We start from the raw sequence: 24167 nt of genomic DNA, 5'->3' as shown, positions 1-24167 counted from the left end.
TATTTGAGTAGCAAATGAGGCAGAACCACAGGAGGCCTTTTAAACCGATAGAAAGTGTTTAATGATCTTTGCCATACTGCATTCAAATGTTCCTCTGTCATTACCCAAATCCACAGTAGGGATTCCCTGCTGTTATACATCTCAAGCTCCTCAGAAACATGGTTATGAATTTCAGGAATACGGCTTTGATTCTCAGAATTTCCATCTTAAAGGAGAGTCCTACAGATTAAAGGAACACCAACGTTACCGCCCCACTGTTGCTTTGCACTGAGTAACTTAGACAAATAGCAAGTTATGTAAGTATCCAAGAGCTCATTCACTTACTAATTCAGTAACTGTTTTCTCTCTCTCCCTGTTTTTAGAAGCAGAAACAGAAATCCTATTGGTCCAGGAAAGTATGGATATGGAAAAGTGCCATACATTTTGCCTTTACAAACTGATACTGGTCAGCAGCCGCAGAAACTTCGGAGGCAGCGACAGTCATCAAGGAACCATGCGTTTCATCAAAGTCCAAGTCTCATGAACTCTTACAGCCAGTCAGCTAGCCCTTCACTTCAACATGGGAATCTTTATCAAGAAGGTGGGCCTCAAGCTGGACACCAAGTCCTGGGACCCTCAGTTTATCAGTCATCTTCATTTCCAGTCTCTCAAAACTTGTTTCATAGCAGTGACTTAAGCCATCATGGGTCTGCATCCCATCAGGCAGTCCAGGGTCAGCCCCAGCCTCAAAGGGCTGCAGCTATTGTATGCATTGGCACCTACAAGCAATATAAACTCTGCAACACAAATGTAAGTCTGAATTTCTTATATTTAATTTTGGACAACTGTTGGTTTTCCCTAATGTGCTAGATGTTCATATAGTCAAGAAGTTAAGTTGAGCACTGTTTTTTAATTTTTTGAGTACTTTTCATGTACTTACTTTAAAAGTGTCTTGGTGAATACTAAAAGTAGATGTATAATATAGTAGTTATCTAAAAACGTAACTTAAAGGATTTAAAGCAGTTGTTAAATCTACCAGTGTGTGCAATTCTGATTTGATAGACAGAGAAACCAAGTCACAGGAACGCTGAACTTTTTTTTTCGATGCAAGAAATAAAAAAATGGCATTGAAATATACCGTATTATGAAGGCTTCCTACTTCTTAGTCCCCTAAGATAAGGCTATCATTCTGGGAGGGCTGCTTAGGATCTAAATAGCATTAGAGCCAGTACCCGGTAGCTTTGATCACTTAAGTATCTTTCCATGGTGCTGTGTGCATTCTGGAGTAGATGCTACTTTTATTAGCATCCAAACTCAGTGCTTTGATTTTGGCCTTCTAGCTTATTGGAGAGAAAATCTGTTCTGCGTTAATTTTAAAATAAAACTTAGTGTGTTATTGCTTCATTCAAAAATGTTCGGCTGGGTGTAGCTCTATGCTCTGGGGCAGTCTCCCATTGTATGTGGGAAGCTAGTGAGGTTTTAGTATTTCTCCACACAAGCAATTTCTACCATGCTAAAATATTCTGTTTCTGGCTGTGTCACTTAAGTATTTCCTAAAGTATCTCATCTTAATATTTGTGTCTTACTGGGGCCATGAATGTAACGTCATGTGGCAAATGTCAAGAAGCTCCTCTGTGGTTATTAGAAGCAGGGTGCTCAAGCGTGCTGTCAGTGTGCTGACACATTAGGCCATGTATGTCTGAGTGAATGTGTGATTCTTCTGCGTGTTTGAAATCCTGTCGCATTTAGTGGAAGGCTGCACAGTGGAGATGTAGCAAGAGAACATACGATCAGGATAACAAAAAACTAACTTAAGCAGGTGAGACGAGTGTCTTTTTGCCTGGTAGTCTAGTGGTTATTGCATTTGCTTTATTTATGAATGAAGTCCATTGATTGAGCCTAGAGAAGTTGATTGAAGAGACCCAATGTCAAGAAAGTTGGTTTAGTGTGTTTTTCTGAAAGAGAAAGCGTGAAAGAGTTGCTTTGAGCCTCTGAGTATAGTCCCCGTTACACAATGCTGTTTGGATTTTTTTTTTCTTATTTTTATTTTAAGGGAAAGGGAAATAAACTTGCTTAGTGGGCATTAATTTGTTAAGTCAGCAGTGCTGAATTTGCTCACTTGCGTTAAAAGTGATACACAAATATTTCAGTGGCCAACATGTGAACTCTGCTGTTCTCTAGTAAACCTTTCATTACGATGGTACCCAACACTTGTGTATTGCTTTGAATTACTCTCTAGGGGTTTTTACCACCATGTGATAAGCCTTTGTTTGGGATCCATGTTCCTTTTCAATATATCGCATCTCCTTGTGGTAATCCATATCTATTTTGTCCCTTACTGCATCAAGGCAAAAAGTGGGGCTATATTCTGCATGATTTACGAAATATAACAAAAAGATTTCCGGGAAAGATCTCTTCAGAGAGCAAAAGCTGATAGGTGAGGAAGTTAGAAATGAGCTGGAGGAAAGAAGTAATTCCAGATAATCCCAGGTGGCCTAGGTGGTGGATAAGGAAGGTTCGTAGAGAAAACTGGTTGAGAATGACAAGCAGGATGGAGAGATGAGGGCTGGGAGCTTGTGAATTAGGCAGTGACAAGAAGTGCTGTTCAGTATGATGAGTGGTCTGGCCATTCCAGATTTTTTGTTGGTAGTAGGCGAACGTAAGTGAAAATATTTTCACGTTAATTCTGGAAACCAAATAGGTGAGCATACTGTTACTTCATCTTTGCCACGGTTGCATGTATAAATGCAGTTATAAAGAAGTTGTTAATATTACCTGAGAGTTTTAATAAAGAGAAATTGTAGATGATGTAGCTCCTCCTAGGCGTGGAACTCTACATAGTGATGGCTTTTATTTAATGGAATTTCTATTCCCCTCAGAGAAGCCATGACTGCTTTGGAGGCTATTTTTCTCTCTAGAATGTGGTAATTAATATAACTATAAAAAAGAAGTTGCTAAGAACCGTTTTAGCTATAAATGCCAGGATGAAAGCAAGACAAGGCTGATAGTGTTTCATCTTGTTTGCTTGTTCGTCCTGATTAAATGCTTCTGCACATAGGTTTTAATTTAATTTATCAGCAGTGACATGTACCAGAGGCCTTGACAGCATGCAGAGAACAGTCTCTCTCTCTCTTTTTTTTTTTATTTATACTTTTTCTTTTTTAATTCTTTCCGGAGCATAGCAAAACAGAAAATCTCGTTTATGGAGAGGAAAATAATCTGTTAAGTTATCCTGGTGTTTAGCCACTCCTTCTACAGTTTCTCCTAAAGGCAGTTAATTAATAACAAATTAAGTCAATGTGCCTTGGTCCATTAGGTCATTTCCTCATTATTGTACATTTATTGTTTTTTTCATTAATAGCTGAACTCATTTTACATGACTGACAGCTCGGTTCATAAAAGTTAACCTTAGGCATTCTGGTTAGAGAGAACCTAGGAAGTGCTTATATTTGCTCAAGTGGTTTGGCAGTTTCATTAAACCCATTTTCTCATTGTACCAGTAGCTTCCTCTCCTCAGTGCCTCGCGTCCATGCTTTGTGCATGCCCACCCCTGAATGCACAGCTGCCTGGCACCTCTTCATGCAGGAAACAAGCAATAAGCATCTGTCCCTTACAAAGGGGCAGTACTGTTGGATCTTACTGAGACCATAAGCTGTTTGTAATGCGGTAAGATTCTCCCAGTGTAGTCTTAAGTTCCTCCAAAATGAAGGATCGATGTAAATCTTTGTTACTTCCTCCTGCATTAGAGGAAAGAGAATTACATGGGCGCGTGAGTAAAGTAGAGTTTGAATGCCAACTTGTTTGCGTTTTGTCACCAGAACAGAGGAAACAACTGAAATGGAACATTTATTTACTGAACCCTTTTTGTTACTGATTCTCACAAGCACTGCCAAGTCGCTAGCTCTTTGTGAGTGGCTGAATGTGTGAGCGTGTTTGTAAATTAACTTCAGGCTGAGGGTTGTTTGAGGAGTGTTCACAAGGCAACTTTCAGGGCTCTGGATGTTCAAGCCTGCTTGTGCAGCGTGAATTTGGTAAGGCAGAGTAACCCTTTAAAAAGTCAATTTTATCTAATTTAATATAATTTTTGTAAGACACAGAGTGAGTTGTGGCTTGTTGGTAAGGACATTTAACACTCAGTATGCTGTCCTTGGGGGGAGTGCAGGCAAGAAGGCCCTGCTTGCCCGACAGCTCGCTCCCTTTCTCGTTCTGCAGTTTTCGCTTCCCAGGTTGCACCCATGTGGTTCGGTCTGCAGGCACACGGTAACCGTGACCAAATACATGCTCTGGTTATGGAACTTGTAAAGTAAGATGGTGACTGTTTTGTGATTCAATTACAATACAGCAAAAAGCATGGAAAAAATAGAGGAATTCATATACAAGTTTCACCATGCAGAGCAACACAAAATGCACATACAGCCTAAATTGTCTTTAGCTATTGACTGAGGTATGTTCTGGATAAAGTTTATATTTATGCTTTTGTATGAATTTGCAAAAAAACAAGCCAAAACATATAGAAGACTAAGCTGAGGTTAGGTAAGAGGCTTACGGCCAATCCCTAGCTCTATCATGATGGGGTAAATTGTTCCATTCACTTCAGTGCCTACAGAATATTAATGATGATGATGCTAATTTTGACTGGTATGAGTCAGTCCAACTTTCCAGTGGAAGGCTTTTTTTGATGCAGAATTCTAATTTATTCTAATTAAATAGGAATGAAATATTCCGCAGGATTGTGTTGAGTCCATTTAAAACTGACGTGCTCTGTCACCTAACCACATAGGTAGGCATTGGCAGGTTCCCTTGCTGTATGGGATCTCGGGCTGAGTCACCAGCTTGTTGGCATTCTGCCCAAGAGTTTTTGGTGTTTTCCTCTACATCCATACTTTTCCATTGAAGTATTTCCCATGTTCCAATTTTTAACAGAGGTGTAAGTGGAAATGTTTAATTTTGTGTTTAAAAGAAGATGTAATTCCCCGAAGGCCTTTTCACAAAAGCTGCAAGGAAGTGTGCATTCTTGAATGTAGTTGGGATGCTCAGATAATGAGAAAATGACAAATAGATGGCTATGTATTTTTAAGGTAACTTTATTTTTTTCCAACTGAAAAGCCCCTTTTTATTCCCAAAGAGCTACTGTGTGGTTTGTTTATTCTCTTTTTGAGATTTGTGTAGAGTAGGTTTTTGACATAAGTGGAAAAGCCGGGTTATGATGACTTACCTCTTCCTGAGGAAACAACCTTGACTTTATGTCAGGAATTTTCCCTTCGAACAATGTGGGATTGCTTGTACGTTTGGTACTCTGACATTCTGTGGCTATATAGGAAACTTATTAAAAGCTGATGTGGGTTTACATTACTTTGGGTTGTACTGACATTTCTTTGAATGTTGATATTTGCAGCAGAACTTCATAAATATTAATACAGAATGCATTATCACTGATAGACTTACCTTACCAGGCAGTGGCACAGAGATATCGCTTGTAAAACGTCCAACTTAGTTTGGTCAATTGTCCCTCGTGTTCAAAAGAGTTGCATAGAGACATCTTTGATGGAGCTCTTGGACCACAGTTGTTTCCTCTGCATCTCTCTCTACTTTATGAAACTCCCTTCAACAACTGAAGACTACAATAGGAAAAAAAAAAAAAAAGTATTATGATGTACTAATTAGAATTTGAATAAATTATGTGAAAGTGGATGACTTAAATCATGAGGAAAAATAGGTTGGTGTAATTTCAGAAGCTTTCTGTAACAGTTTTATTCCACGAGCGTGCTGTGTACACAAAGTCAACTCTTCTACATCAAGTAATTATTACTAGATTAATTATTTATTAATCTAGTTAAACATATGTAACATGGCAATAATCATAACATTTATATATATATTTTTTTATGTCCAGGGGCTTATGATTTTTAATTAAAATTCAGTTACTTGCAAGATAATCTTATAAGTTATTTTAAACTAATCTAGCATCTAGGAGTCCAAGGGTCATGCTCTAATACCCTGTTGTGCAAAGAACTGTGAAAACATGGACTTAAAAAGCTAGGTGCCACATAAAAATGTGCTAATGTATATATGGCTACAGGCATAGCCTGTATTCTCTGGGCCAGGGAGAAATGATCAGTAGGATCTGTAATGTTCTCATGATAACCTCATCATACAGAAATCATGAGATTTTATCTTTTTCCAAAGACAATTTAGTAATATATAAATAAAGTATTTGAGACATCTATGTACTGTTTGAAGTTGGATGGTGCAGGATATGTCTAAGGATTGCTGAAGATTCAGACCCTCATTTATGTCTAGTAATAGCGTGATATAAAAACGTTAATTCATATAACTGTCTCAAAATTAACAACAAAATGTGTATCATTTGTTTCCTAACTATTCAGCAGTCTAGGAGTGGGAGGTTTGATTTGACAATTGGGATTGTCTGAGATGTCACTTTTATTTTGAAAAAGAGTGAATGGAATGCATATATTACAGAGGAGAGGAAGAGGGAAAAAGATCCACTGTATCCAATCACTTCATCAGTTGTGTGAATAACAGCATTAGCATTTAAAAATACTGTAGAGTGATTTGGAAACTTTTTTCTAATATCTGTTGAACTGAGTCACTTTTTTCCCCCACAGTGAAACATTACTGTGGAGTGACTGAGTGGTGCATTGCCTTGCCATCACTCAAACCTCTGTGCCAAGTTTTGAAGAGGAAACTAATCAGTGAAAATTGGGAGTTCGGAATTTCAACCATCTGAAGTCAGCTGGTTGCATTCCTGACGTATCTGTAGATTGGTTTAATAGAGTACTGTAAATTTGAGTAGTTGTTTTTTTTATCAATATGGACAAGTGTTGCGGGAGATATTTTATGGCATTCCAGCCTGACTTTGCTTGTTGGTGTCAAGTGATATTGACAAAAGTGTTTGTCTGAAATTCTGGTGCATAATTATTCAATACTCCTATAATTCAAGGAAGAATTTTGCTTTTTGTTCATATGTTAGTTTAATTGTATACAGGCTTTAGAAGCAGGGGAAACTGCAGATGTCTAGAAATTGTTGAAGGGAAATCCCTTGAATTAATTTTAAAAATATGTATTTTTTAAAATGTTGCCTTTCTGAACATTTGTTAACTATTCCCTTTAATTACAGGCATAGAAAACACCTCCTATCAGATGACACTATCTTCTTTAGTATGTGAAAAGAGTAATTTTTTTCTGGTATTTTTACTGGATTATTTCAGTACTGATGATAGTAACGTACTATGCATTTCCAAGAACATTAATTACATAATGGCAGGAATTTGCAGAGAAAGTGCCCATCAGTACACTCCCAATCTTTGCTTGTACTGACCGAGGTGAGTGGAGGAAGAAGGAAATACAGAAGCTGCCAAAAATTAAGCTAAGGTTGCTGAAGGATAAGGTGGTCCGTCAGCAATGCTGTTTCTAGTGTTGTTTTTTTTTTTTTAAACCAGAACTCTGAATCTGCAAACAAAAATTCATGTAGAAAGTTAGGAAACAAGCATAAGATTACAACTAGCAAGAAGGTGTTCCCTTGCCTGACAAGGAAGTAGCTGTGTTGGAGGATGGTAGTACCAACCCTTTCCCTCAAAAGTGCTGAAAATAGGAACTTGGCACTACATGCTGTGTGGTGCTCAAAAGAGTTAAATATGATATTTTTTTTTCTTCCCCATATGAAGAGCTAACTGCATACAGAACAGTGCAAAACCCAGAAGTAATTAAAGCAGTGGTGATACTTAAATACATAAAAATCAGGCAGTGATGCTCTGTCTCTGCTTTGCTAGTACTTTGTCAAAGCACTTTGTCAAGACTGCTATGTGTATGCAAAGAAATAACACCTTTCCAGACATCATATTGCACATGCAGAGATATGCAAGTTTAGTTAATGAAGCAGAGTTTCTTTCTAGTGATAGGTTGGTAAGGCTGTTGATCTTTCAACTCTTGACTTATAGTTGTGGAAAAGCCAATCTCATATTTCTTTTATTTGTCCCTGCAGTGTTAGTGAGGCAATGGGTGATCTGTGGTGGGTAGAAGCCAGGGAAATAGCGTGTACCCCTCCCTGCCATCTATCTTCTGTTTTTAGCTGCAATAATGTCCTAGCCAAGCAATGTATTGTTTTCTTTTTCTGTATTTTTGGTTGCATTATCATTTGCTAAAGATAGCAAGCATACTAATTGTCTTGGAAAATACCTAGTTACTCACAAACCGAGAAAGGATTGGACTAAGCAAATTGGTGAAAAAAATAGGTGAACTTTTTCCCAAAGTGGCAGAGTGCCCGCTTCCAGAAGTTGCAGACCATCTTTATTGTGCACATCCATTGTATACCTCCTAGGTTCTATAGTTAATGAGACAGTGATTACATAAGTAACTTCGAACTAAACATTCCTGTTTCATCCCCGGAGTAATTCCATCCTGCAAAATGAATGACTCAGAGGTCATATGGAAAAACAGTGTAATCATACAGATGAGAATGGGCCTCTTAGGCACAAAAAAAAAAACAAATTATATAGTAATTTGCAAGGGCAATTTGGTGTCTTCTAAGTTGAGGTTAAGCGTTCTTTTAATGTCCTGTAGTGTACTGTATGGAACTTTATAGTTTCAAAACAAAAAAGAAGAAGCCTTTAAAACCAGAATTCTGTCCCATGATAGGTCAGTATTCACAGGACTGATCGGGTCATTGCAGTTGAGCCAGTGGTAGGAGTTCACCCTTTACTAGTACTATAGGGCAATGAAAATGCTTTGTCATGGCGTTCACTTTATTTTTTTTTTAACACAGGTGTTTCAGCCATTCTTCCAAGTGCATCCCATCTGTGCTCCTTACCTTCTAGCAGAAGCAGTCAGTTTTCACTTTCTTAGTACCTTGTCTGATATTTTCCATCTCATCTCCCCATTTCTTCTGCCTACAATCCCACTCCTTTTTGCTTAGTTTCCCTGCCTTCTCACCAGTTTCTTCTAGTTTCACTTCTCTGGACAATTTGCTCATCCACTGTCATTTCTTGAATCCCTATCCAAAGTTTTAGTCATGTTTTTGCAAGGTATTCCATACATTCTAGGGACAGGTTTTTGTATTAGGCCACTTCTTTGTATCGTCCATGGTGCCTGCAACAGGATCAAGGTCACTCTTGAAAACGGAAGAGAGACATGTCCTGTGTTCGTTCCTAGTGCCTGCCCCCAGAATGGACCTCAGGAGCACGTACCAGTAATTGCTGGAAAACTGATCAAGCTCTGTGAGTCTCAGTTGGATCATGCCTCTTGTAAACAGACTGTTCCAGTACATTAGCTGTGAAACTTTGTTAAAGTTTTTACTGCGCATGTGCAAAGTATGATTATCAGTATTTTTTTTCAAAAGCTTGTGGCTTGGCTATATTTGGATAAATTTCCATATAAAAGGCAGAAGATGCGTTCTTGACAAAAAGCACTTTCCTGGCTGGCTCCGTTTCACTCATTAAAAGGAGACAGACACTTACATTTTGGGGAAAAAAAAAAATCAGACTATTTGAAGCATGGGAAAAAAATAAAACACTTATCCCCTCTTGTTTTCCTTTAGACTCATTCTTGGATGAAATACTTCAGTCAAAAAAAATGAGATTAAGACAGATACCAGGAGTGGAAAATTTTAGCCTGGACGGTTAAAGTTGGATGAACTCATAAGTAAACAGACAGTGCTACCAGCTGTAGTAGTACCAAAGCATTATAATATATGGTAAATGTATCTGCTAATTTAAAGTGGCACTTTTTTTTTTTTTAGACGTATAAATTGGGGTAAAATACAAAACGCATTGCAGAAGTAGTTAAACAGATTAAGAATGTCTTGTATCAGAAACTGTTTGTGGATGTGATTTTTGATGGAAACAAGAAAACTAACATACGAATAATACTGCACTTTTTGTTACAAGTGATTAAGAGGTTGCAGGAGCCAAGTGTAAGCTATGTGTATGGTGCTCTACAACTGTTCACTTTGTGTGGAAGACAAACGTTCCAGAAAAATAAAGGTGGGTCATCTTTAAAAAAAAAAAAAAATTAAAAAAAAAAAGCTTACTCTCAATGGATTTACCAGAATCACCCTAGATGACATAACTGTACATTTGTGCTTCACAAAACTCCTCTAAACATTTCTGTTCCCTGATTGTCATGTAAAATAGAAGTTTTTTGCTAAGAACACTGATTATTTACCATAATGAGGTGTTTTTGTTTTTGTTTAAATTAAGATGTGGAGTATTGTGGTAATACAAATCAAAAACTTTCCTAAACTTTTAGTCCTTCTGCTGGACCTATTCAGGTAATCCCTCATCCCACACAGAGGCCGCTTATTTAAATGGAATGCGTACAATTGAATTTCCATTTAAATTGATCAGGATTTCGTGGAGAAAACTGGTTGAGGATTATTTCCACATACTGATGATGCTGGTGTAGAATAAAAGAATAAAGTAATGAAACCTATGTGACACACAGGCTACATCCCAGAAAGAATGGAAAATGAGAAAGAAAGAAAGAAAGAAAAATGCGTTTTAAAATGAAGTGAAATATTGCTTGAAACCGCAGTAGGTGTTTTTATTAATTTGGCATAATTTTCTAGAAACTGCAAGAACTTAGTATCTCACCTCCACCTTCTTTGTTGTTTTCACCAGAGCTGTGCTACATGAGCGCTTGGCTCAGTGTCTTTCAAAGCTGGTAGGCATGGCGCCTTTCAAAAAGGGTTTTGGAGTGACTCATTTTTCTAATTTAAAGAAATACTTTATAAAAAAAAATCTATTAGAAAAGTTTGACTTGTTTTTAGCCATGGTTATTATTTGATTAAAGCAACTATCCTTAATACATAAACCTCACATTTTCTGAGGACTATAAAAACGTGCTGTTCCTAAGATGTATTTCAACAACGAAGACAGATGAGGCACTGGATCAGAAGCAAGGCTGAAAGCTTCCATGCTAAGCCATTCCTCAGACTTTGAGCCAGGTTTTGTCAAATGGAAATTATTGTTTTTAATTGATTTCCCATTAAACGAGGCAGTAGTGTGCAGTTTAAGCACCTTGAGCATTATGTAGTGTTTCTATAAATAGATATTTGAATGGAAGGAATCTTGTATTTGGTGGATTTTTTTAATGCATCATAGTTATATAGAAAAAACGATACCACTGTTGAACAGCTGTTGTACAGAGTAGTTAAGATTTTTGTTGCAAATGCCAAGTTTTTAATGCTTGATTAGGATCATGTAAAGAATATCCTCTGTGTGCTCCAGTCTCAATACTGAAGTACTTTGCTCGGGGAAATAGGCAATAAAAGAAATTTGGGACAGTAAAATAATAACTGTGTTTTGAAAAAATGGCTTTAGAATGGGTCAATAGTCATCTGGTCTGGTGCTGGATCAAAAAAGACTAGCAACAGTCAACTGGCTAGATTGTTGGCAGGTGTGAATTGACGTAGCACTGGATTCCATAGCATACTTGTGTATCACTTTACACCAGATGATGATCTCTTCCAGTGGGATCTGTTTTCAGTATTTGTTTTCCATTTTCTATTTGTTAAACTTGAATGTTTTAGAATCCAATTACTGTTTTTCGTATTATTATTATTATTTGGAATAACGTTTTAAAATTTAGCAATAACCAGAAATGGATGATTTTCTTAACACATTTTTGGTACTACTGAGGAACTGTACTGTTAGTTTGCCTCCTATAGCCCTTTGGTGAGAGCCTCCTACGCTAATGGTGCCAGACGTTTCTGGTCAGATACATTAGATCAGTGTGGGTGCTTTGTATGGGATGGGTGAGTCACTCAAATTTAATTTAAAGCTGAAGCTGGATGTGAATCTTCTACAAGTTGTTGAAAATCTGAAGTAAAATAAGTTATTTTAGCCTAATCAGATCTGTCAGAATTCAAAATAGCCACAAATCTGTAAAGTTGGGAAGAGTTGCTTATTTTTCTATTGGGCTGATCTTTCTCCCCCATTATTAGGCATACTAAAGTGCTGTTGAAGGGAAGAAAGGTAATGCACTAATAGCTACCACATTATGCATTAATGGCTTATTTGACTGATACATTTCAAAGTTAATCAAAGTTATGCTCAGGTGACACTTCAAAGGCTCTCCTAGATAAATTCAGAGGAATTTGTGGTGCAAAGGTGAAATCAGCAATGGGAAAAATGTTTTATGTTCCAGCTGTGCTCCTAAAAATGCTGGTGGTGTTTTGCTTGTACCAAGGCCATTAGCCTGATTGTATTCAGACATTCATCATGATCTGTTAATTTTATTATAGCTCAGAAGAATGCTAACGATGTAATGGGACTGGCAGAAGGTGAAAAGAAAAGGAGGAAAGATAAGCTAGCTACAAAGTGATGGTGGAGGGATTACTTGGGAAAGATAAACATACATGTATCAGGAGGGCAGGGTGAGATGCACTCGGTGGTTTTTAGAAGTATTAGCAAAGGAAATGGTTAAACCTTTCTGACACCCAAACATTTTATATGTTTGGAACTAGAAGAGGTGACTTGGTAGTCAAATACGTAGTCAGTATGGAGCAGTATTTTTTAAAAAGAAAATGACATTTTTCCAAATTGGAGGCTTCCCTGATTTGGCTTTGGTATCAAAGAAGGTATCACAATGTGTATTGGAAGCAGAATTGTGAAAACTTGGGTAAAAAAAAAAAGACACCTGGTGGGTTAATAACATGAGGTGGTGCCACCGAAGATCTGTAGAAATTTTGGCAGTGTTTGATTTTGATGGGTAAGCCCTCTGCAGCTAACAGCTGGATTTTGGTGAGGGTTTTGCTCCAGTGCTGCATGGGCCGATGGAAAATCACCAGCACCGCAAGAAGTGCGGGGAACCCATCAGTTTAATGGCATAACCTACCAGACAGAGCCACAGCTTGACTGGGACTCTTGCCGGTTTATTTTTTGGGAGAATTAATTAAAATATTGTGGTCAACTTCAGCTACGTTAGTCGCTTAATAAAACTTTACAGAACTGTTATATGAAATTGAAAGAAACCTCTAGGATCATTTGGGCAGGCCTCAAGGAGTCAGCTACCCAAATGTATGCATATATGTTCATTGTGGTGGTGGTGATTGGTTTTTGTTTTCAACAAAAAAAACGTTTAGCAAAGAAAAATAGCTTCAGTGATAAACATGGGTTTAGTGCCGGGGAATAACACCCATTCTGGCTCAAGTGAATCTGGAGAGCAGTTTCTGGCTGAATAAATAAGTGAAGCAGGTATTGTGGAAATGCCCAAGTGAATGGGATGATATTAGCTTAGTATTTTGAATTGGTGAGGTTTTGTGAAGCTGGAGTTTGTGTTCTCCTCCAGCGTGGGCACCCCAGCTGCGCAGGTCTCTCAGCCTGGCAGAGAGTGCTGCTCCTCATGCCAAGAGCTATGCAGATATGTGCTGTGCCCTGAGCCGGGGCAGTGGGGGCCCACACATCCCACCGGCATAGCCAGCAGCCCAGCGTGCTATGGTGGTTTTACTGGGGTGGGCAGCTGAGCTCCACCACAACTGCTCACTCACTCCCCATCCTCAAAGAGGAATGGGGAGAAAATACGATGAAAAGGGCTCAAGGGTTGAGATAAGGACGAGGAGATCGCACAGTAATTATCGTGATGGGCAAAACAGACTCAGCATAGGGAGATAGTAAGATTTATTGCTAATTACTAACAAGCTAGAGAAGTGAGAAACAAAGGACAGAAACCAAAAGCACCTTCCCCCCCATCCACCCTCTTCCACCTCCTCCCCCCAAGTGGTGCAGGGGAAGGGGGGAATGGGGGTTATGGTCAGTCTGTAGCGCTTCTTCCCTGCCGCTCCTTCTCGGTCACTCTCGTTCCCTGTGCTGTGGGGTCCCTCCCACGGGATGCAGTCCTTGCTGAACTGATCTGGCGTGGGCTGCCCACAGGCAGCAGCTCTTCAAGAACTGCTCCAGATATGGGTCCGTACGACAGGGTCCATCCCTTAGGAGCAAACTGCTCCAACCTGGGTCCCCCACAGGCAGCAGCTCCTGCCAGGTCACCTGCTCCTGCGTGGTCTCCTCTCCACAGGCTACAGGTCTGCCCTGGAATCTGCTCCGGCAGGGGTCTACCACAGGCCACAGCCTCCGTCGGTGCAGGTCCACCTGCTCCGCTGTGGTCTCCTCCGTGGGCTGCAGTGTGGAACCCTGCTCCACCGCGGTACTCCATGGGCTGCAGGGGGACAGCCTGCTTCACCATGGTCCTCACCACAGGCCGCAGGGGACTTCTGCTCCGGTGCCTGGAGCACCTCTCCCCCTCCTTCTCCACTGACCTTGGTGCCTGCAAGGCTGTTCCTCACTCCTCTCACTCTCCCAGCTGCTGTGTGGCACAGCGTTTTTTTTTTTCCCTGACTTAAATATGCTCTCACAGAGGTGCAAAACAACATCACTTATTGGCTCAGCTCTGGTCAGCAGTGGGGCCCTTACCAAACATGGGGCAGCTTTTAGATCCTTCTCGCAGAAGCCACCCCTATGGCCCCCTGCTACCAAAACCTTGACACGTAAACCCACTACGCGTGCAGCTCTGCCTTCCACCATCTTCCTTGTCCCAAATGCAAGGTTGTTGCCTGCAGGACTACAATGATGTCGTGTTGTGTACATGCCCAAGGTTTTTTCTGTTTGTGGGAAGCAGCCCCTTGGAATCAGGGAGGGAAAAGAGAAAGGCTGGTACCATGTACTACATGCACTCTTGGACTCTGCCTCGCCTCTGAGTCCCTCTTTGGTTAGCAGAGGAAGATGAAGTCAGTTGATGATGCCTCCCCTAATGAAGCATGATTTCCATTGCAACAGACACATAGGTGCAAATTCATCGCTTGAGGCAGTGCTGAGACTTAGGCATGACAGGTGCTTATTCCTCCTAAACTTGTCCAGATACCACTGTGTTCACAGATGTTCATTTTCATTGTGTGTCAAGCCAGACATTTATAGTGTACTGTCTGCGGTCATGGACTGTAACTTGAGCTGGCTAGTGCTGTTTTTATTGAAAGGCTGTTCTTCACATAAATTTTAGAATTTTTGCATTTAAAATTTTACTTTTCTTGCCTATTTTTTTATAAACATCAATTCCATTTTAATAATAATAATAAAAATCCATCAAATATTTTGTGCCAGTGATATCTTGGCACATTTGCTATACCTTTTTTTTTTTTTTCATTGGCAGACAATTGTATTTATGTTCTAATTTTTAAAAGTTAAAATTACTAGGAAATAAAAAGAGTCTCCAGTTGTATAAATTGCTCTGTTGCTGACTTTGAATCAGCTGAAGAAAAGAAGGTTACCTTGATTCTAGGTAGCACTGATACCAGGTGTGTGCATGTTCCTTGGCAGTGTAGAGAAGTAACTTAGATGAATTAAAATTTGCAAGGCCAGATTCTGCTGTCAGATATGGCCATGTAACTTCCATATGTTCGGAAGGAATAAAGCTTGGGCAGTGTTTCACTGCAATGGTGGATTGTTATGTAAAGAGTATATTCTGAAAATGAAAGAAGAATCTTCAGCATACTGCTTCAGAAACAAATATTTGAATTGTTTTCCTTTGGAGGTGTGTTTATCCTTTGCAATGTAAAAGGATTAATAAGATTAGATAGAACCACTGCAGAAATGAAAAAAAAAAAGTATAACTAGATTACTTCGACTTTATTTAATGCAATGTGCACATAGAAAATATTAATTATGAATTATGCTTGAGCCTGGAGAATCCAGAAGGACTTGGGGGCCTTGGAAAAACAGCTGGTCAGTTACTGTAGGTCACAGGAACAAAATGGTGCCAAGAATCTAAGTCAATGTTTTAATTGCCTTTAAAGGTGGTTTCAGTATCAAAATGAGCCATTTATGCTTTTCCAGAAATGCATTATCTCAGCCCAGCAATGAAGCGGTTTGCTCATGGCAGGCGTGCAGCCAGTGTGAGCGTGCATCAGCTGGCAGGCTGATAATTTCCTGGTGTATTGCCAATGCTTCGTTAATTTACTGAAGTGTCAAAGATTTGTTAAAAATGTGTTTTTCAAGTGTTTTCCAAAAGTGTGTAGGGTGGTTTCTTTGCTTTACGGACTTAGCTTCACTAGCAGTTAATTTTAAGAAAACTGTGGTGGTAGCAGGCAAAGAGAAGTACTGCGTGACACCATCCCTCCAAATATTTCATGCCTGCGTATCTCAGGTGAAATTGAGGCATAGATAAGGGTAACTCTTTCAGAAATGCAATGTCATCTTCAGACACAGTGCATTTCAAGGAATTTGTCCTAATATCTCCAAATACAAAGGGATACTTCTAAAATATTCCATCCTAAACACTCGCTGCTCCATCAGCACAGTGCTGTGCTGCTGCTGTTCTAATGTCATGTTCTGAAAGTACGAGAAGAAAAGTTGGCTGAGACATCGTATTCATTGAAATAGCTGCATCGAAATGCGGCAGTGGAAAGAAGCTCTGAAAGCCTCTTACATTGTGTGACACTGTCTGGTGCTCTGACGGTGCGTGGCTGAAGGAGGACCCGCACAACTGATTTACAGCTTTGGTGTTTTTCTTACAAGCATACTCTGAGTAGGGGAGACACCATCTAAAACCATACAAAATTATGGGTCCGTGATCCTGTTTCTAATTTTGCAGTGCATGACCGAAAGAATAATTAAAAAAAAAAAAAAAAGTCTCCCAGCATAGAATCTAGTTTTCTAGGTAATTTATATCTGCATCTACACAACAGAATTTGAGTTTTATGTTAGGTGCATTGAATGTTTTGCTGATCTGGCTTCCACATACCTGCTTTAATAATTCTTTTTTTTTGTTTTGTTTGACAAACATCCAAAGATGTCATCCTGTTTTCGCATCAACATCTCTAAGAAAAACTTTAGCTAACTCCCTCAGTTATCACAAAAGAGAACGATGTTCATGAGGAGAAAAAAAAAAAAGAAGAAATTCCAAATCTGTTGCTAACAACTACAACAAAAAAAGAATCAAGGTCAACATTTAGTTTTCAAAAGGTTTGTTTTCAAATCCCTATGAGGCAACACAATTCCAGAGCACTCTTGTCCCAGAGGGGAAGAAGCTGAGGGAGAATCACACGCGAAGGCTAAATACTTTCGCCAAGTACACACCGAAAGCCTCTGGAAGATTTAGGAAAGAGATCCAGGTCATTTAAATGCTAGTTCTGTGGCTTAACCACGGAAACATTCTTCATCTGTAAACACGCCTGCTTTTTGAAGTAAAATTGATATTCGTTTGGCAAAGGGCCAGGAAGAGCACAGGGCCTCTGACAGAGTGTGAAGACAGCCCAGATGCAGCCCGCTGCCTGCTGCCTTCCTCCCGCCGCGGGCCGGTGCTCCTGGAAGGCCTGGCGTTGGCCTCCTCAGGCCTCCTCCGCAGGCCTCCAGCGCCTCCCGGCCCTGCCTGAGCACTGAGAAGCGAACTGAGGGCTGCGAAGCTCTGTGAGGTACAGCCTTTAGACACTGCAAATATTCGCTTCCTCTGGGATCGCCTTCTCTCAGTCCCAGATGCTCGTTGCCGTCCTCGGGGAGTTCTGCAGTCAAGCTCTATGGATTTATGACAGAAGTAGTAACTAAAGGTATAAAAATTGGTTGTTCTCTCAGAGAATAAATCAAAACCTGTGCTAAAGTTTTGCTTCTGATTGTGCAGGGTTAGGGTTTTCCCTTTTAGCAATAGCACCATTTTCTGCCTCAGATGTCTGAAAAGCCAACAGGGCCAAGATCAAGTGCCCGCCACTGAGTTCTTCTGAGGAGTGCTTAAGGATTTCATTTGGAAGGGGGCTGAGCAGTAGGTGGCATTAAAATGTCATTTTGTTCAGCTGGGCATTAAGAATGTTGCAGGGGCTAATAAATGATGAATAGATGTTAACCAGTGTGCTTGTGCAGTATAACTGCCTTAAGCCTTGGTGATTCATGAACTGTGCATAGTGTGACTTGTTGTACCTTCCACGTAATCCTTTGATTTTTTGTTTAAGCATTGAAAAACAAAAGTGGGTATAATCTGTATAAAGAATAAAGTAAGGAGTTTTCGCTGACCAGCTCTCACTCGCCAATTTTCATGCAAAAATGTATATTGTAACTACACGATGCTGAAAGAAATGGAGGGAGGATATCTGAGTTGGGACTTTTAAAGTAGCAGGGACGTTACTGAGTTAGTCTTTTCTTCCTCTGACTTAGTCTTGATTCAGACAGCATGTTTAGTGTACTTGGCAGTCCTCTGTCCTCCTTTAAAGTAATGGGGCCTCTGTCCTGTGGGCAACTTTCAGTAAGTTTAAAAACAGAAACTGTAGCTATAGAAAAATGATCTTAGAAGAGGGAGGGGAGCACTTTTTTTTTTTTTTTTTTGGCAACAGCAATGAATATTTTGATCTTTTTATTCTTACATTGTCTGCAGTTGGTAGGAACAGGGTGCACAGGAAATGGTCTATGAGCCAGAAATAGTGGTACACAAGAGCATGAGCTCAAGGCTCAGAGAAGGAGAAACAAGAAACAACAAAACTTTGCAACAGACTGTCAGAACACATGTGCCAAAAAAGAAAAAAGAAAAGGGAAATGTGTTCCAAAAAGAAACCCTTCAGGCTGGGTTCTTTGCTGGTGCAGACTGACTTTGTTCTGCTGTAGTTTAACATAAGGACCTTAATTTATGCCAGCTCATGCTCTGCCCCTCACTTTTGGGATACATGGTGTGATTAGTTTCCACGAAAAATTTAAGGTTCTGAGCCTCGATGTTTATTGTGTCAGAATTGTCTCTTGCTTCTCTTGCTGCTCTGCTGTGTTGCAGATTGAAGGATGTGTGATTTCAGGGGTAGGAGTACAGCTTTGATCTCTGTATTAGGCGCTAGAAAGAGTTTTGGTCTCACCCGTCCAATATACTCTGGTGGTTTGTTGTGAAGCTTTTTTTTTGTTTGCTTAGTTCTTTTTTGTTTCCTGACTTTGTTTGTTTGCTTGTTTTCTGATGGCTGGCTTGTTGAGGAAAACAGCATATACATGGACTTGAAGATTTCAGATGGGGGATGAACTAAGCACAGATGGCTGTTTGGCCAGGAGCAGTGTTTATTCCAGAAGAGTTGTTACCGTGATTCTAATAGAAGATAAAGCAGTCTGTGAGCCTCCCCCCAGCCATGTCTTTGGTTCAATTCATACCCCTCTTTTAAAACTCTTGGCTTTGGTCTCACTGAATCAGCTACAAGCATCTTTATACATAGATGGGGGATACAAAGCCAGAACTCCTCTGGGGAGAGCTTCATCTGGGACCTCTGGTGCATCGGCCCTCGCTGCAATGACAACCCGTCTTTCCCCCTCCACAGAACTGACTTGCAGTTGCCATAAGATCTCTTCTTACTGGTTCTCTTCTTACTGTTTCTTTCAAATGTAGTCACTTATCCATGTTGCTTTTATATAATTTTGTATCTGCTGTTTCCTTGAAAATTGTCTCCTATAGAAAAACTGATTCTGCTGTTCTAGTCTAGTTCTTCATGTGATTACTGCTGTGGAACAGTGTTTTTAGTGGCATTTTGATCCTCTGAAGGCCACTTGAAAAAATGCATGTGTGACCAAAGCTCGTCTGTTTTTTCCAAGCATAGGAATTGTTCTAATTAAAACCCCCTTTTCTAGAAGTCTTGCTCCCCTTTGCATGTGCCCACACACAGAGCAGTCTTTTGCTGTAACTGCTATACTGCGAGGACAAAGGCATAACAAAGTAATTAAGTATTTAACTTGTACTTGCTTTTGGAATCTGCTTCAGATCTGAACAAGGTTTTTCTGCCAAGGCTTGCATTGCAGGTGACCTAATAAAAGACGTTACTTCTATCTGTAAAACTTGCCCTGCCTCAATGTGTGCACGTGTGCGTGCTTATATAAAATGTTGTTCCCATTACTTCAAGCACTCTGAAGCTAGCATTTGAAGGCACAAGTTAAAATACAAAGTAATGTTATGGCTGTCACAGTAGCATGTAGGAATAAAAAAGAAAAAGTGGTAATATATTGAAGCATAGGATGAGAATGAGAAGCTGGTGTTGCCAGCTTGTAATAAGTTATGGAAGCATATATGTTAAGTGTTTCAACTATGTTGAATCTGAGCCCAGAAAATTAATAATGAGAAATGTGAAGCTATTGTGGAAAGGAAATGATTCAGATCTACTTTATTCAATTTATCTTGAAATATCCTTTTTTTTTCTTTCTTTCTTTTATTCTGAGAGAAATGACAGCTCACTAAAGAATTTGCTTATTTTGTAGAACTGTTACTCCATTAACTCCACAGAGCTAATACATTCTTTTTCTACAGGCACTTTTGATACTGTCACTTAAAAGCACACTATTGGTTATCTGATTTAAAGAAGACAACTCATGGATTAGAATTAGGCAAAGCCTTCATTGACCTTCTAAAGTTAATTAATAAGAAAGCAGTAATTATATTAATATTGATTATAATATAAATGTGTTCTTTATTTAAATAGATGTGTCCTGAAAGCAGCAGAAATATTAGAGAGGTGCAGTGTGCATCGTACAACAACAAGCCATTTATGGGTCGATTTTATGAATGGGAACCTTTTGCAGAAGGTAAGGGAAGACACCTTGTTTTTACTTTTATTATACTGACTGTGTTTTGGAAAAGCAAAAGCACTTTTCAGCTAGTGGAAGCCATGGGACTTTGACTGAGTCTTGCTGATTCTGCTTTGTTCATCTGTAGAGTTTATTCATTGGTCAACAAGTAAATAAATAGCTCTTTTTTTGGGGGGGTATTTTACAAGAATGAAAGCATGCAAGTCCTACTTTGACTGGTATACTTTTGCACCTATACAGTGTTGCAAGAGTATTTCAGCTACATCACTGTTAAATGTCTTCTATGTATTTGTTTGATTACAAAGGCTTAGTATAGGTCTATTTTGGTAAATGGAGTCAAATTTTTTAATCCCAGTTTAGCATGTGACTCGAGGTCCTGATGCGTTCATTTCAGGACTCTCTGGTTGTATATAAATTTTCTAAGTGTTTGACAGTTGGGATGGTGACTGGTACCTGTGCTATGGACTTGCCCAGCTGCATGTTGAACTGATTGTTCTGGAACACAAAGCAGCAGCTCTAGCAGGGGCCTGCCACACCGTCAGAGCCCTAATATTGGAAGAATAAAAACTCAGTAATTTGTGGGCTATAATCTTTTCCTGGAAACATGTTTTGTGAAATAATTACTTGTTTCATTTGCCTTTCTGTAAGCAAGAGCTGGGCCTGCCTCAGCTGAGATTTGCAATTATTTGTGAGGTAAATAACTTAATCTTAAAATATGTTTCATGGCTGGATTCAGCAGAATCTAGTTTGTCTTAGTTTTTAAAATAACGTTTTTAAAAGGTTGTTTTCTACAAAAAGGACCACAGAGGAATTACACAGAAATATGTATACATACTGTGCAATAGCTACCTTCATTATTGCCGCACCGATCTGTTGCTTGGCATGAATCACTGTTATGGTTACCTTTATGAGATACCCTTACTAACAGGCTGTGTGTGCTCTGCACTGTGCATTCTCTCCTATGGTTTCCCTTCCGAATAGGGGCACAGAATCCCACCTTGAAATTTAAAAATAGAGGATATAGGTCCAACTACTTATCCCTTCTGTATGTGAGAAGAACAAAGAAGAAGGAGAATTGATCTCTATTTTTTGAATTCTGTCTTGAATATCACTTTTATTGCCTTCTGTGCAAGTAGCTACAGATAATACAAGTCAACACAAGTAATAAGTTATGTCATGGCTTTTAATGTCTTACTGTCAGTGTTTACAGGGATTTCTCTTTACAGGAGACTTCATTACAAATAAATGTGTGCTGTGGTTTATCTTAATGTTGACACCCTGCCCCATATTTCCTAAAACTGATACATTGGCATGAATTTCTCAATTATGTGTCTTCAGCATCAGTGATTTACTCTAGGGCTACCAGGATTCCGTATATGTTTAGTTTGCTTTCTGTCTTGAACTCATCATGCCAAGTTGCTTTCCCAGGTCCAAAACGGAGGCAAAGTAGGATGAGGTATGTAAAAGGAATGGGAGAATTCCATTCATGATGGGGAGATTCCTTTTGCAGAGCTGGGTGTTATATTTGTATTTCTCCTCCCTTTGTCCTAACAGAAGGAGAAAAGGGTGATAGTTACTGGTGATTTTTGGTCATTAATACAGTGAAGTCATGTGTACCCCAGTGTATATAAAGCCTGCTAGTAGGTTTCAAAGTGTCAGCAGTGAAAAGCACATCAGGATTAAAGCTGCAGCTGGATGAGTCAGCTGGAAGACAGCGCGAGCTGTTTAATATCTGATTCCCAGTTGATCACGTGTTTATTTCTAGTGTAGTCATGCCTCAGTCCTGGTTGTACCTGGTGTGGGTATATGGAAGAGTTGCAGAGCTATGCATCTTTATCTCAAATTATGACCATTCAGTGTATGCTCTGTTAATTAAAGTCATGTTAGGCATTGTGAAGTTCTCCCCAAAAGGAAGTTACAGAGCTGTAAAATTTTGGCACTTTGTACCGTGCCTGTAAGCAGAAAAAAGAGCTCAGTACTCCAGCAAGCAGAGGGCTGAAGACATTGCAGACAAAATGACTTCTCTTACAACTTGGCCTTGAAGACTTAGGATATCTTAGCTTCGAAGCATCCCTTTTCCAACTGCCATTGGCAAAGCGCAGCCAATGCTGAGCCAGCTCAGCTCACCTCTGTCTCCTCGCTTCCTGCACAGCAGCTTTGACTCACGCTGCCCTGTGCCAGGAAAGATGGATGACTCAAGGGATTTAAAACACGCCACAATCATCTCTTTTTCCCCTCCCCTGCACAGCACAGCTTGCTCCTAATATTTGTGTTGGATCAATAAGGGCAGCTAAACTGTAATTTACAGCTCTTTCTTGATGGTGAGTTAAGTATAAAAATTATTATTTTTGAAAAATAGCATATTTTTATTTCTCCCTTGATCAGATTGGTGCAGCTGCATTTCTAACCCCCCCTGTTTTATCTGCTACTACTCCAACACAAACTTCTGTCTTATTAAAAAAGCCATATTAAAGAGACTATAAACTCCATGAATTTAGAGTGTCTAATGAAAAAAAGCAAACTAGTTTGTGTTGGAGAACCACTAGCACAGAATGACTTCAAGGGCAGGATTTGAGAGGAAGATCCAGATGTGACAGAGGGAAAACATCACACTGATATGATCGTAAAACCTGTAAGGAAATTTAAATCTACAAAAGCAATAAATGCTTGAGTGATTCAGATAATTCACCTCTTCAAATTTGAACTCTTTGTTTCAGCTTTATTTTTAATTGTGTAAAAAAAAAAAAAAACTTAACCTAAAGAAAAGCATTCAATATTTTGATCGCTATATGCAAAGAGTATATTTCAAGGAGAAAAAATATTGTTTCCTTGATAAGTGCAATTCAATGAAAATCTGACCACAGGAGTCTCTCTCTTAGTGACGAACAGCTGCATTTTTGAGAGGAGGGAGATAACTGAAGATTTATTGACAGAAATCCTGTATAAGTTTAAAGAAGAAATAAAGTCCTCTCCAGAAAAATCTGTCTGATGCTTCATCTCTGTGAAGATATCTAGGATATCTTACGCATCCAAAATAAATTGTGAAATATAGTATTTCAAATCAATGGCCACAGAAAATCCTGAACAACTGCAGGCCTTCTTGCTTTGAGTTCTGTTTGGACTTCCTGGTACTCTTCCCCTAAAAGACGTTTTGTGTCAGTGCTCTATCCTGAGGCCTGACTTGCATTCAGAGGAGAACTCACTGTAGATGCAGAAGATCTGTGCATGCTGTAAAATCCTTTTTGAGTTCACTTTTCTTTTAAAATACCTTCTAGTAACCTGGCATCTAGCTACAGGTGCTTCTCAGTTACAGCTGTGTGAAATATAAGCTCTAAAGAAAATTAAGCCTCTCTCTTCCACAGCTGTCTAGCAAATACTGCAACTTCAGTATTTTGTGTCAGAATAGAGGCGCTTACGATTTAGACTGAATTCACCTTTGCTATTAGGATGGAGACTGAAGACTGATGCTGCTACATTTATTTATTTGTGTGTTGTGTTGCTGGATTTGTACCAACAAATTTGACTTGGTTTTCATGACAAAGTAGCTTCTTATAGGAGATCAAAATGGAGGCCCCAATATAAAATGCCAAGTTGCTAGGAAACTTCTCCAGTCTGCTGGTAATTGATGACACTGTAGGCTCTGAATGAGCTTTGATT

The 24167-nt window shown here is 39.4% G+C and overlaps 1 protein-coding gene across 4 annotated transcripts in view; it reads left to right on the top strand.

Moving 5' to 3' along the window:
- The window catches only part of THSD4 (thrombospondin type 1 domain containing 4), a 301256-nt gene that overhangs the window by 58982 nt on the left and 218107 nt on the right, over window positions 1-24167 (top strand). For all 4 annotated transcript variants that reach the window (XM_080608031.1, XM_080608030.1, XM_080608032.1 and 1 more), the window contains exons 5-6: window positions 363-789; window positions 20405-20507. In XM_080608031.1, coding sequence (XP_080464157.1) covers window positions 363-789; window positions 20405-20507 — 530 coding nt within the window. The remainder of the gene's footprint in view (window positions 1-362; window positions 790-20404; window positions 20508-24167) is intronic.

The sequence above is a fragment of the Anser brachyrhynchus genome (assembly GCF_964034855.1).
Source record: "Anser brachyrhynchus genome assembly, chromosome: 11".
In the NCBI taxonomy this organism is placed as follows: Eukaryota; Metazoa; Chordata; class Aves; order Anseriformes; family Anatidae; genus Anser; species Anser brachyrhynchus.
Note: the sequence above shows the minus strand (reverse complement) of the source record. Positions and strands in the feature narration are given on the sequence as shown.